The following is a 13411-nucleotide window of genomic DNA, read 5'->3' on the forward strand; positions in this document are numbered from 1 at the left end:
CCTACTTCTTGAAAAAGGTTTCAGTCAAAGTGATTGATCTGGACAAAACTTGCTGAACTGCACTGATAGTGACATGCACTGACTACACAATCACAGCATGACATAAGCTTTATCAGCATAAAAATGTATTCTGATGTCAGAAGCATATATACTTTATGAGACAAGCTACTGTGAATTTATAGATTCCATGTGCATGCTGTATTGTCCTGTTAAATAACCACAAAAACGCTGATGTATCAGAAATGTTGCATGTCTTATTACAGCGGCCAAAGTCCATACAGCAGTATTTCTCTCTGAGGGGAATATTGCTTATGTTTGTTTGAGAGAGAACAGGCTTGACCAATGATCTGTCTTATCTACACAGAGATAATCCAGCCTGCAAAAAAAATGATTGTCATTTGCTCCGAAGAACCGTCAAGATGAAGACACAGTCGACCAGCCTTCGCTTTAAGTTACCTGTATTTGTGTTTGTCACTGAGGTGGTTATTGTTATCCTGTATGCTGCCTTTGTCACTTATGATGAACACACTGATGCAAGATTTCAGACCAACCAAACTGACCCCATGGACAATGCAGTTTACAAGGACTACCCTTTTTTTACAGACATACAGGTCATGATATTTCTCGGCTTTGGATGCTTGCTGGCATTCTTCCGCCTGTATGGCTTTGGGGGGATGGTTTTTAACTTCCTCACGGCTACTTTTGCAATCCAGTGGGCCATTCTGGTGCAGGGGTACTTCCAATTCAGCCACGACGGTAAGATACACCTTGGAGTGATCAACCTCATAAATGCAGAATTTGCCTGTGCTGTGGTGTTGATATCTTTTGGGGCAGTGCTGGGGAAGACCAGTCCGTTGCAGCTGCTGGTCATGGCTCTGCTGGAAGTGCCAATGTTTGCAGTCACAGAATGGGCCGTGCTGAAGTATCTGAGGATCAACGATGCAGGAGGATCTATTCTCATTCACCTCTTTGCCTGCTATTTTGGCTTGGGTGTCACCTTTGTGCTGTACAGGCCTCGTCTAAATGAAGGTCATGCAAAGGAGACCACCAGCTACCAGTCTGACATCCTGTCCGTGATGGGGACCTTGTTCCTCTGGGTGTTCTGGCCCTCCTTCAACTCAGCATTAACACTGAAAGGAGACGACCAGCACAGAGCCATCCTCCACACCTTCATCGGCCTCAGTGCCTCCACGCTCACAGCCTTCGCTCTCTCTGCGATGCTGAACAAAAACGGTAAGCTCACCATGGCTGATGTTCAGAACGTCACCCTGGCTGGAGGTGTGACAGTCGGGGCATCTGTTGATATGATGATATCGCCTGCAGCTGCATACGCTCTGGGTATAATGGGCTGCACTGCATGCATGCTGGGCTATAAGTATTTGAGCCCCTTCTTAGCACGGCGCATGAGAATCCAGGATCAATGTGGAATACATAACCTACACGGTCTAACAGGACTCATATCCTGTACTGCAGGGATATGTGCTATACTGATGGCTGACGAGGAGGTTTATGGCCCCAGTTTGTATGAAATCTTTACACATAGAGCACCAGTGGAAGGGGACCCTAAACTACAAGAGCTGCAGATGTTGATCCCCGGTTTACAGCCAGGTCTGGGGAGGACTGCCCGGGAACAGGCTCTCTTCCAGGTCGCAGCTGTGTTCTCCACCATAGGAGTGTCAGCGCTGGGAGGCGTCCTCACAGGCTTCATCTTAAAGCTGCAATACCTCGCACCACCATCTGATGATTTCTGTTTCGACGATGAGCCATTTTTTGATGTTCCCCCAGACTATGATGCACCACTTAAACTCAATGACACAACTGCCACTGAGGATTCTGTTGCCTGATATGCAACTGCCAAGTGCTGTCAATGAATCTGACTGAAGATGAGAATGTGTTTGTATTTGTCTTTATAAGTAATGGAATTTATCATTCGTCAACAGTACGTTATAGTGACTATTAATAAAATGCTGATATCCATTACATTGTAAATAAGCACTAGTGATTATAGATGATAATGATGAGCAATGCAGTAACACTGTCCAACACTGTTTATTTATTGTCATACATGCAAGCATTAAAGGAAATTGAATGTTGTAGCTCTCTTGGCAAAGAAGTCACAAGTTTGTGATGTGAAATAAACTCTTTTTAAGCTGTATGCATTTTTTCCTCCAGTAATTATGTCTATAATTCAAGTACAGAGCGAGATAATCAACTGCAGCTTCAAAGTTTCAACATTTAAATTTGAAAATAAGCCACATGAGATGAACCATCTCACAAAAGAACTTCAATAACATAAAGACTCATACCGTACACAAACAGGGCTCAAATCTCTATTACAAGCAGTATCAGCATGAAACTGACTGAATAAAATGAATTAAAAGGTGACAGACCAAATGAACTTGTGTCATATTAGCACTGAGAAATGAAACTTAGGCTACATACTACATACAATAATTGGTTAAATTTTACGTTAAAAGCTAAGCTTGTCTCACAAATTGTTGATGTTTGGGGCTGAGCTAAGCTTAAGGCTGTTTTACATTTGAAAGAGTTAAAACAAATACATTTAAAAACATGAAGCAACTAATGAAAATTTCTACCAGAGTTCAGTATTATTTTAACCAGTTAACTGTATCATACATGAAAGCGTGGTGCATGCAATAAAGACACCTCAAAACAAATTCACAAATATTAAACAAATATACAATATTAACATAACATATTAATCTGGACATATTAAACAGGAAATAGAAACAGGGATGCAAATTCTTGACATTGCTGGAATATGAATGCACTGTGGAGAAGTTGACTTTTCTTTTGAAGAGTCACTAGATGGTGACACAGAGCCATGAAACACATTTACGGTATTTGTTCCCTCAGTAGTGTTTCACAGGCAAACCAGGGGACGTTGTATTATTTTACATATTTCCATGGTGTTGGTCTCATGCATGTTTTATCAGTGGTTGCTGCTGCGTTACTGTAGGCCAGTGGTAGGCAAATATTGGCCCATGGGTCAAATCCAGCCCCCTGACAAAAGATGATGTGTACCTATAATTTGCACCAAAAACATTACACGATTTTTCAACAAATCTGGTGTAGCTAACAATATAAATATAAACCCCACATTTAGAGGGGAAATCAGGCATTGCTTACAACTCATAAACATCTGACACATGACAAGTGGCTCTAAGTAGACACTGCTATTTTATAATGGGATACAAGCCAAAAAGGTTTGGAAACACTGTGTTAATCTTTGACAATGAGAAGGAAAATCTTCCTCATAAGTAGTAGATAGTGTAGCGAAAAGTACAGTATTTCTCTCTGTAGTGTGGTGGTATAAAAGTAGGCTATAAAGAAGCAAAAATGGGCCTACTTGAGTGAAGTGCAAGGAATTGTACGTAAGTACACTTGAGTAAATGTGGCTTATAGTTTGCATGTGGGGGTGGAGCCCGTGAAGTGTTTCTTAGCTCCAGTAGGGGGCAGTAATGCAACACGAAATACCACAGCTGCCGTAAAAACTTCTCAGAAGAAGAAGACGACGAAGAAGAAGGAAGGAAGGAAAGAGCGTTTTGATACCAGGCCGCGACCTGCTACTGAAAAAAGGTTACATAACTTAGAAAATTTTAATTTCTTCTTAGCTTTGTGTGACCTGCCGAGACGGAGACGTCGAGAGGAGTCTCTTCAGCTGCACATTTTCTGCGATATTTTGACTTTGGCACGCCATTTCGTCAATTTCAAACGGTAACGTCGATGTTTGCTAATGCAGTTAGCTCGCTGCCGCCATATTGGCACTTCACTGACAACTTAGCGCCTGTTTTTCCAAAGTAAACATTATTTGTTTTACTGTAAACATTTTTGAGTAAGGATGGTTGCAGTCTTGTTGAACCGGTGTACGTGTTTATTGATATCTGTATTATCAATCAAGTGAAATGTGGGGCTAAAATAATAATAAGGGTCACTGAAATTAGCTAACGTTGAACCACGGATATGGCTAGTTAGCATTTAGCTTCGTGTTAAGTGCAACGCATGTTTATCCTTTATGATAGCTCTTAACATTGAATATATGTTGGTTGTTGAACTCTTTTGAATCTGTAACCTTAAGATTGTTATATTAATCGGTTAATATCCAGTTAAATTATCAAATACTATGTAAAAAATTGTGATATTGAGGGAAAGCTGAAGGAAGTTAAGGCAAACTCCTTGAAGCACATTGTTACCATGTAATTTATTTTCAGATGATGTTAGAGCTGCAACAAAATACAAAATCTGAAGAGGTCAAATTGAACTCTGAGTAACTTGGATGGATATTATAGACATATAAACCAAAATAATCTGCAGATTAATCAATAATGATAATAACCGTTAGTCGAGGCTGTAATCTAGATTCCATTCACTGGATTTCAGGCATTGGAGAAGTATCAGGGTGTAATCTTTTATGCTATGTAGGACTGCAACTGATGATTATTATAAATTCATTCATAGATTAATTACTAAGTCAATTGCTTAAACGTTTTGTCATCAAAGTTCCTCTTTTGCCTAACTAACAGTCCAAAGTATGTGTATGTGATGAAAAAACAAAAAATGTTGCTTCCACACAAGACTAAGAACATCAGCACCCCCTCACAAATGACAAGCTGTAACGTGGGGATGTTTGACTTTTTTTTTGTTTTTACTTAATATGGCTTAAACAACTAATTGATCAAAAATAGTTACCAAACATTTCTGTGTAGAAGGGAGGGAACCTCATGACCAACTGAATCAAAACAAATTATCCAGTTTTTGCTTTAATGTGATTACACACAGTAATACAGTTTCTTGTGAGGTACTTATTGTTGTTTCCTTTTCACAGGATCATCATGGCTGATGATTTTGACGTTGAGGCCATGCTGGAGGCTCCATACAGAAAGGTGGGTTCAGGACTACAGAGATGAGGCCTGTTTCACTGTTATGATTTACTCTTGAGTCCTTTATATTTGCTACTGTGACAAAGTTTACTTGAATGTTGTGTGGTGTGTGATTGAGTATTTAAAACGCAATACAGAATTATAAATAAATCCACATCTATCTCTCTTTATAGACTTCCCTAATGATATCTCACCTCTACTCCCATGAATTCATCTTTGATTCCACTGTGAACTGTGAAAAAAAGGAAGGTAGTTATTGCGCATATACTGATGTACTGTGGTTCACCTTAGGACTAAAAGAGATTCAACCTAGAACATCCAATCCCTATTCGGTTGCAACAAGGTGAATGCCAATGGTTGATAAGCCCATCTTTACCTGTCCAGCAAAGGAGGCAGTATTCAGATTTACAGTCTGCATGCTGTTACTGTCTCTGGATGTGCAGGCAGATCTAAACCTTTGTTCTGAAATCGAAAAATACATGTCCTGCTTTGTGTGGCTTTGATAAGAAAGGATCTCTCAAGCACCTTTTTAGGTCATTCAACTTTCACCAAATTGCTCTTTCGCAAAAACCATTTCGTGTGAAGTTGTAAAATTAGGAATTCTGAATCGTGTTTGTATCAAACTATAACTGTTGTCATTTCAAAAGTTGTAGTTTTATAACAAGATTGCAGTTGCACAGTTTCGCTGTGTAAACACATGACCCATTGCACAATTTTATGGCTAAATACAGGTGAATAATTTCCTATTTTTCGTAAATATGAATACTGCCTCTTTGCCATAGCCAACTGTAATGTGAATCAGCATCTTGATTTTGCATGCTACACAACACCACAGATAATGATATATTACTACAATGACTGTAAATAGATACTTCTATCTAGCATCATTGTATTATAAAGTAAGTTACTTTTCAGTAGTTCATAATTCCTTCTCAAGTCAAAAGGTTATGAGTATTACTTCATAATGCAAACTAAATAATGGTAGTGTAACACGTGGCTGAATTAATGGATTTTCTAATTTTTTTTATTTTTTTTATTCATTTATTTTCTTGGGCGTCAATATTACTAAGAAGTGTGAATCCCTGTTTGCTTCAGGGCAAGATGTGTGACAGAGGTGGCATCGAGCTCTTACAGTCCAAGAACGAAAATGGGTGAAGATCACTGGACTGACACCAACCACACAGGATCTCTTTTAGTGGCTGTGGGCCATTCGTGGTCACATGATTAGGCACAAATAGTGGCATTGGTACGATCTATTAGAAGGGGAATGGTGAAGATGACCTGACAATTGTCAAAGCTTCCTGAACTCAGCTAATATGTTGGACTCCCTCCCTTATCTTTATCTTTGCTTTAAGTATTGTGCAGTCTTGTTAAAGAAAAAAAAAAAAAAAAAAAAAACAGGAGTGGGATGGGAAGCTATTGGGGTGGTGGAAGGACACTGTCCAGACATGACAGTAGGAAGTTTGAAGTATTATTATTATTAATTGAAAATATTTTGCATTTTCTCTTGTCCCACCCCACCCCCTTTACCTTGACGACTTGAAATGTTTCATCTACGTCCTCATGATGTTCTTCTATCAACCTTGCTTAGGATGAGATCAAGTCCTCTCATGCAAACGGACATGACGACCAGAACAAGAAGTAAGTTTTAAATTTCTCGCATTAGTTTTACTTCATTGAACCACTGGGACTCATCCATTTAATTTAAAACTGTTCACTTTGCACCACAATAGCAGTGCTGTAACATGTTTTTTTCTAGGAAAAGGAGGAGCCGAAGCAAAAGCCGGAGCCCAGGCTCTAGGAAAAGAAGAAGCAGAAGCAAAGACAAAAAGAAGGGTAAGAAGAGGAGCCGGAGCCGAGACAGAAAAAGAAGCCGCAGCAGAGAGCGTCATCGCAGCCGCTCCCGCAGCAAGGAACGATCTGGGCGATACAGAGCGCGCAGGAGCCCCATGTATGTGACCTTGTTAACCTTAATGAGATATACAAATAGGCCACTTTGTTAGGTACAACATTATGCAATTCACTACAACTATTCAGCCAAACATTCCACCTTCTCTGACACTGTCTGAGGTGTTAATTTAACTATACGTTTCTTCACGAGGTTGTAGTTTGCAGTGGTGTTGAACTGGACTGTTATTCTAAGAGGGGTTTGTAAAGTTTTGCCCACACTATTTACAAACATGAGGGAAGAATATGAGAAAGGCATTCAATATAATGTCATGCAGTACAACACGACCACTAACAACAACCACAGTAAGAACAGTGTATGCAAAAGTTACATGCAAATTGCATCTTTTGTTGATTTTTGAAGTGAAAAGAAGTAAATACAACCTCTGCAGCAAACAGACATGAAATATTAGCCTCTCTTCAAATGTTACTACACTGCTGCTTTTTTTTTTTTAAATAAACTTAAAATAATAGAGGTAGAGAAAAAAAATTAACTATTTGTGACGTGCAAAAGTTTAGCACCCTACTATGTCAGTACTTAGGTAACCCCCTTTGGTAGCTGTTAAGTATAGGGCTGGAAATATTCTGCTTTGGGGTTGTGTGGCAGCCAGTGACACAGGAAACAATGGATTCCATTAAATATCAGCAAATACTGGATGCAGATATCATGCCATCAGTCCAGAAAGTGAAACTGAAAAGAGGCTGGCCTCTACAACAGAGCAATGATCCAAAGCAGATTTCAAAATCCACCATATGCTACATCAAGAAACACAAGCTGAAGCTTTTGGAACAGCCCTCACGATCTTAACTGACTTGAACATCATTTAAAATCTGCATGCTGTGCATGCAAGACAGCTTAAAAATATCCCAGTACTTGAAGGGATCTGCAGAAAGAGTTTGTGAAAATGACTAAATCAAGAATAGACTTTTAGCTGGCATCAAACATTGCTGTGATATCTGCCAGGAGGATTGCCAGTAGAGTTCCCAAACCTTTGCAGAGGCTACAGTTGGTTTAATTTGTTGCATTAACATTTGAATAATTTTTTGCTGTAGGGCTTATAACATATAAACTTTTTTTTTTTTTTTTTTCTCCTCAGAAATCAACCAAATATCTAAATAGCCCAGGGTACAAACTTTTGCATACACCCGTGTTGAATTAATCTCTCCCAAAGCTTAAACAAATACTGACCATTATAAGCTTCATAAAGAAGAGATATGTGGCAGAGTTGCTGTGCTGGATTGCACCGGATTGTATAGGTATACCTCATAAAGTGGCCAATGGGTGCATGTAGTTACCAATAACTAACCAATCCATTTGCTGTTTTTGAGTATTTTCAATCACAGAATGTTGTCTTTTTAACTTTCTGGTTCAGACACTCAAATGAATTTCCTTTTTGTTTGAAAAATACTGTACATATATTGCTTGTTATAAGTTGCTCTTCTGTTTGGGAGAGGCAAAGTGATTTGTCATGCTGGAGCAGGAAATTAATTGATTAGTAGTTGCTTGCATGCTGCTGTGGACGTTAGGGTTAACTAGACAAATTTTTTTGACACATTGTCACATTTTGCTCACAAAAAGTAATTATTCTGCTAATATTTCAGCCGGAAACGTTCCAAAAGCCGGAGCCCCTTCAAAAAAGACAAGAGTCCCATCAGGTGAGATGAATATTCACATTTTGAACATTGCTGTATACACTAACGTTGTTAAAGCACCGCCAAATCAAAAAGATGTCCTCCAAACCTACTCTTGAGGTTTTTACAGGTCTTTTTTTAATCATTTATTTCTATCATCAGGAAACAAAGATTACACAGTTTAGGATTTAAAAATTTAGATTATGAGGGTGCTATATGGCACCACAACAAAATCAAGGTGTCTATAATATGACTTAAAGTACCATACATATTAATAATTTCATCTGTTATTCATTAAACAGCTTGTTTTATTCATTGTTTAAATTAGGATGTTTTTGTCTTTTTAAGGCAACCAATTGACAATCTAACACCAGAGGAGAGGGATGCCCGAACAGTCTTCTGTATGCAGCTCGCTGCGAGAATCAGAGCTCGAGACCTGGAAGATTTTTTCTCAGCTGTCGGAAAAGTCAGTCGATTTTCATGTTATTGTCATGTATAATCCAGCAAGCCTGTAAATATAAATCATCTCTTAAACTGTGACTATTTCTCTCTGAAGGTCAGAGACGTGAGGATGATCTCAGACAGGAACTCAAGGAGATCAAAGGGTATTGCATACATAGAGTTTGTGGAGGCTTCTTCTGTACCATTGGCGATTGGATTGACCGGCCAAAGGCTTTTAGGAGTTCCCATCATCGTCCAGGCCTCTCAGGTGGGTGTCTTGACCTAATGTTAACTTCATCTAAATAAAGTGCGGCTGGATTATTTCCATCCAATGTGACTGAATTTATTAATAGAAAGCTCTATGCTTCAGCAGCAGAGGCCTGTCTGTGCCCCAAACACTGACCAGTCTTACTGTCAGCATGTCCGTGATGTTATGAAATGTTTCTAAACATCAACAAAACTGTTCTAGAAATGCAGCAAAGAGCGTAAATTGTTAACAAATCTCGTTCCCCAACACCCTTCATTTTTCAAATGAACTCATTCAGCTCAGATTACGGTGGTTTGGGATAAATGGGGTATTTCTATATGAAAGTTCCTAATGTTTAATATATTTTGAACAATAATTGTTACTCTTTCCACGTGTAATTACAGGCTGAGAAAAACAGAGCGGCAGCCGCTGCCAATAATCTACAGAAGGGCAGTTCGGGTCCGATGCGGCTGTATGTGGGCTCGTTGCATTTCAACATTACTGAAGAAATGCTTCGAGGGATCTTTGAGCCTTTTGGAAAGGTCAGAAATAAGTTTCACAAATACATGGGAATTTTTACACTGTTATCCAGATGCATTTGTTACAATCTTGTGCATTGGTGTTTTTTGTTTCCAAAGATTGAGGGAATCCAGCTTATGATGGACAGCGAGACTGGACGATCCAAAGGATACGGCTTCATATCGGTAATTAAAGCCTCTGTATTTCATTAACAGTGCAGTAGTGCCAGCAGCTAGTTTGACTCTAACCACTTTGCCTTTTCAAGTTTGCAGATGCAGAATGTGCAAAAAAGGCCTTGGAGCAACTGAATGGGTTTGAACTGGCTGGACGTCCAATGAAGGTGGGGCATGTTACAGAGCGCTCAGATTCATCGACGGCCAGTTCGTTCCTGGACAACGATGAATTAGAGAGAACCGGCATCGACCTCGGCACCACGGGGCGTCTACAGCTTATGGCTCGACTAGCAGAAGGTTTGTAGTAACCTGTGTCGTGTTTGTACCAACAGTACAGGGGAACTAAATGAAAATAAATTATTCACTTGGACTGAAAAATTGTCAAAATAAGCGTTTGCTTCATGTTACATCAGATATTTAACCAAATACTCTATTGAGCGAAATCACTGGCATACATATCACATCTGACAGGAGAGGAAATTATTCATTAGACTGAAATCAGACTGGACAAACTGAGTAAAATTGTGCTGTGGTGCGTATTACTTTAAAGGTCTAATCCACAATTTTGAAAAATACAATTGTTAATCAGAGGGTAGGCTTGTAATGATTGATCTGCCAATTATTGTCTTTATAGCTTGGTCTAATAAATGTTAGTAAATTGTGAAAAGGGGCTTTCACAATCTCAGTCGTGTAATATCCTCAATATACTTGATTCGCCCACTAAAAGTCCAGAATCAATTTACTAACAATGACAAAGAAAACTTGTGCTGCAGAGAATTAGGAAATGGTGGTTGATAAATGTATTTCTACCTTGTCATTGTTGAAGCAGGGTTCGTACAGTCATGAAAAACCTGGAAAAGTCATAGAATTCAGAAACTCTTAAAGTGAGTAAAATGAAATCTTACCTATTTCAGTTAAGTTTTTAGTTACAATTTGAATTATTAACCTTCACAGCAGAAGGGTATAAAATGATATGAGCATATCACAACAATACTCTTAGTAGAAATAATTATCACTAGTTCCTACTGTCTACAAATGGTCTTGGAACTATTGTGGTTAATTTATTTTACCTACTTTTCCATGTACACACAGAAATCACAAAAAGTTTGGACATAGGAATTTCTGTAAAGTCGTGGAAATCCACTGGCCTGAATGTGTATGAGGCGTCTCACATACAGGGCTCCAATTTGGCTCAAAACACTAACAAATGTTTCCATTTTTATAAAGAAACAAGTCCAGTGGTAGACATGACACACCTAAAGGACTTTTCTGAAAATGTCACCATCTCTGTCAGTGTCATGAAGCTACCATCCGATTGGTGTCTTATATGTTGTACCTATGCAAAACAATTTTTCATTTCTCTCCACAGGAACTGGTCTGAAGATTCCTCCTGCTGCTCAGCAGGCTCTACAGATGACCGGCTCCATACCGTTTGGAAACATCGGAGCTCCAGCAGGTGAGGCGTTAGATGATGGAAAACATTTTTAGTGTGTTTGTTTTTAGAAAATTCAGTGACATTGACATCAATTATTCTTTTTGTTTCAGCTGTTCCAACTCCAGCTCCAAGCCAAGCCTTGAACCTCCCATCACAGCCACTGGCCACACACTGCCTTCAGCTGTCCAACCTGTTCAACCCACAAGCGTAAGGATATTATCATTTAGATTTGGGGTTCACTTTTGTTGTCTTAAATTTACTTGCATGCCCATTGAAAGAAGAGTTTTTGGTCTCTAATCATTGCTCCTCTCCACACTAGCTGTGAAGATTTCAGTGTGAATGATGGGGACAAAATGTGTCTGGATCTTTGAGTAGAAATGCATCTCAAAGCTGATATGATGCCTTAGCAGCCTGAGTTAGACAAAGCAAGTTACAAGAATCCTTTCAATGTGTAAATATGGAGAAGTCAACATTGTTTTAAGATGTCTTGAAAATTGTCCCATTTGTCTGAGGTATACTAACATTATTGAATGTTTCAGGGAAAACGATCCCAGCTGGGCCTCTGAGATCCAAGATGACGTGATTGAAGAGTGCAACAAACATGGAGGAATTGTTCACATTTATGTTGATAAGAACTCGGCTCAAGTAAGTTGAAGCACAGTGTCAGTTCATGTCAAGAAACATAATGACCTGTAGCTCAAGAACAAACCTGTAATTACCATGTATGGCGATAGGTGTCAAAGACAAAACAGAGCTTTGACATAGCCACTAGCCAGTAATTTAATGCCTTTGACCAGTAGACACAATACAGAGCCATATCATGAATTTGACATTTCTCAGCTGTGTATAACAATAAGACAGTTATATCATCAATCAAGTAGTGAGACTAAGCATGGATGGATTCATTAAACAAATGTGAATCTCAGAGGGGAAAACTGAATTTTGTGACTTTCTGTTCAGACATTTTTCAAAGCTGTGAACTGCTTAAATCTAAAGAGTTTTTCTTTTCCTTGACTCTCTTGTTCACACAGGGTAACGTGTACGTGAAGTGTCCCTCGATTCCAGCAGCGATGGCAACTGTAAATGCACTTCATGGACGCTGGTTTGCAGGTATGTAATGTTGCCATTTGGTTTTGAATCATTAATAAAACAATGTGGAGAACATTCTCCAGGTTTTAACTTTTTTTCCCCACTTTCTCTCCCAGGCAAAATGATCACGGCTGCCTACGTTCCCTTACCCACCTACCACAACCTTTTCCCTGATTCAGTAACGGCAAAGCAACTTCTAATGCCGGCACGTCGATAGTCAGAGACGTGCTTATGAAAGGCAGTGTAAATACATTTGTTTGCATTCATGGAGATGTGATTGAAACCGACACATTGAAATTAGTTGGCTGTGTGTAATAAAAGTTGCCTCAATTTCACAAGTTCACCATTGAAAATTAGGCTTTTTTTTTTAGTTGCTTTTCAAATTTTTTGTGGGTTTGTGTTGTAAACTACCATTGAGGAGTAATCTCCTGGTATCTATCGGTCTGTATGCTTTTAAATATTACTGTCTTATCTGCTTGTTTAAATCCAGTTTTAGATTTAAAATAAATTGCAAAGAATCACACAAATGTGTTAGGTTAATAGGCCTTAATGCCAAAAGTATATCAATGTCAACAATAATCCTTTGTAACTTTTTACAGCCATAATTTCATTTTTTGTATGAAGGCTCCCAATAAACTTTGGCAAATTTGACAATTCATTCTATGTTTTTGTCTCCTTTTTGGGAGTTTGTCAATTCCAGGTTCAAATAAATTACTTTGTGATTAAAAGGACCCCATGTTTCTCTGATCTTTTTTTTTGTCCCCCAGCAAATTGGGTTTATTTAAGCTTGTCTTGCTGCTGAAATTTCTCTTCTCATTCAGCATGAAAAAGTCTTAGGTACTTTCGAGTGGTACAAATCAAAGTGATGTCATTCAACTACTGCTAAAAAAAAGTTGACTTTATAAGCCAAACAAAACCACACCCTCATGTGGTTTGACCAGTATCTTAGTTGCAGATGGAAGAATAGATTCCTCTGGATACAAATGCAGAGTTATAGACTTAGATGTACAGGTCGCTGTTCACAAGT

At 38.8% G+C, this 13411-nt stretch overlaps 2 protein-coding genes across 3 annotated transcripts; both read left to right on the forward strand.

The window, feature by feature from the left end:
* The first annotated feature begins 270 nt into the window (after window positions 1-270).
* rh50 (Rh50-like protein) lies at window positions 271-2155 on the forward strand. The gene has a single exon (XM_087178353.1). It carries the CDS (start codon window positions 420-422, stop codon window positions 1842-1844), a length of 1425 nt encoding a protein of 474 aa, XP_087034479.1. The 5' UTR covers window positions 271-419; the 3' UTR covers window positions 1845-2155.
* Window positions 2156-3473: 1318 nt separating this feature from the next.
* Window positions 3474-13115, forward strand: LOC111667170 (RNA-binding protein 39-like). Of its 2 annotated transcripts, none has more exons than XM_023422786.2 (15): window positions 3474-3600; window positions 4847-4904; window positions 6493-6542; window positions 6661-6852; window positions 8451-8504; window positions 8829-8946; window positions 9037-9189; window positions 9573-9710; window positions 9807-9872; window positions 9953-10157; window positions 11230-11316; window positions 11406-11502; window positions 11835-11940; window positions 12327-12405; window positions 12501-13115. In XM_023422786.2, exons 2-15 carry the CDS (start codon window positions 4854-4856, stop codon window positions 12599-12601), a joined length of 1497 nt encoding a protein of 498 aa, XP_023278554.1. In that variant the 5' UTR covers window positions 3474-3600; window positions 4847-4853; the 3' UTR covers window positions 12602-13115. The 2 variants fall into 2 exon arrangements, with proteins under 2 accessions (XP_023278554.1, XP_023278553.1); XM_023422785.2 differs by having other exon boundaries at window positions 3531-3738.
* Window positions 13116-13411: the final 296 nt, after the last annotated feature.

This window comes from Seriola lalandi, unplaced genomic scaffold (assembly GCF_002814215.2).
Source record: "Seriola lalandi dorsalis isolate HSWRI2012SDOR001 ecotype SW California unplaced genomic scaffold, Sedor1 jcf7180002054685, whole genome shotgun sequence".
In the NCBI taxonomy this organism is placed as follows: Eukaryota; Metazoa; Chordata; class Actinopteri; order Carangiformes; family Carangidae; genus Seriola; species Seriola lalandi.

Bases quoted from the DNA above. Each gene is read 5' to 3' on its own strand.
- rh50 (XM_087178353.1), top strand. From the start codon at position 420: ATGAAGACACAGTCGACCAGCCTTCGCTTTAAGTTACCTGTATTTGTG.
- LOC111667170 (XM_023422786.2), top strand. From the start codon at position 4,854: ATGGCTGATGATTTTGACGTTGAGGCCATGCTGGAGGCTCCATACAGA. The intron at 6,543-6,660 runs GTAAGTTTTAAA...GTTTTTTTCTAG, and splicing joins CATGACGACCAGAACAAGAA to GAAAAGGAGGAGCCGAAGCA. The intron at 11,941-12,326 runs GTAAGTTGAAGC...TTGTTCACACAG, and splicing joins TTGATAAGAACTCGGCTCAA to GGTAACGTGTACGTGAAGTG.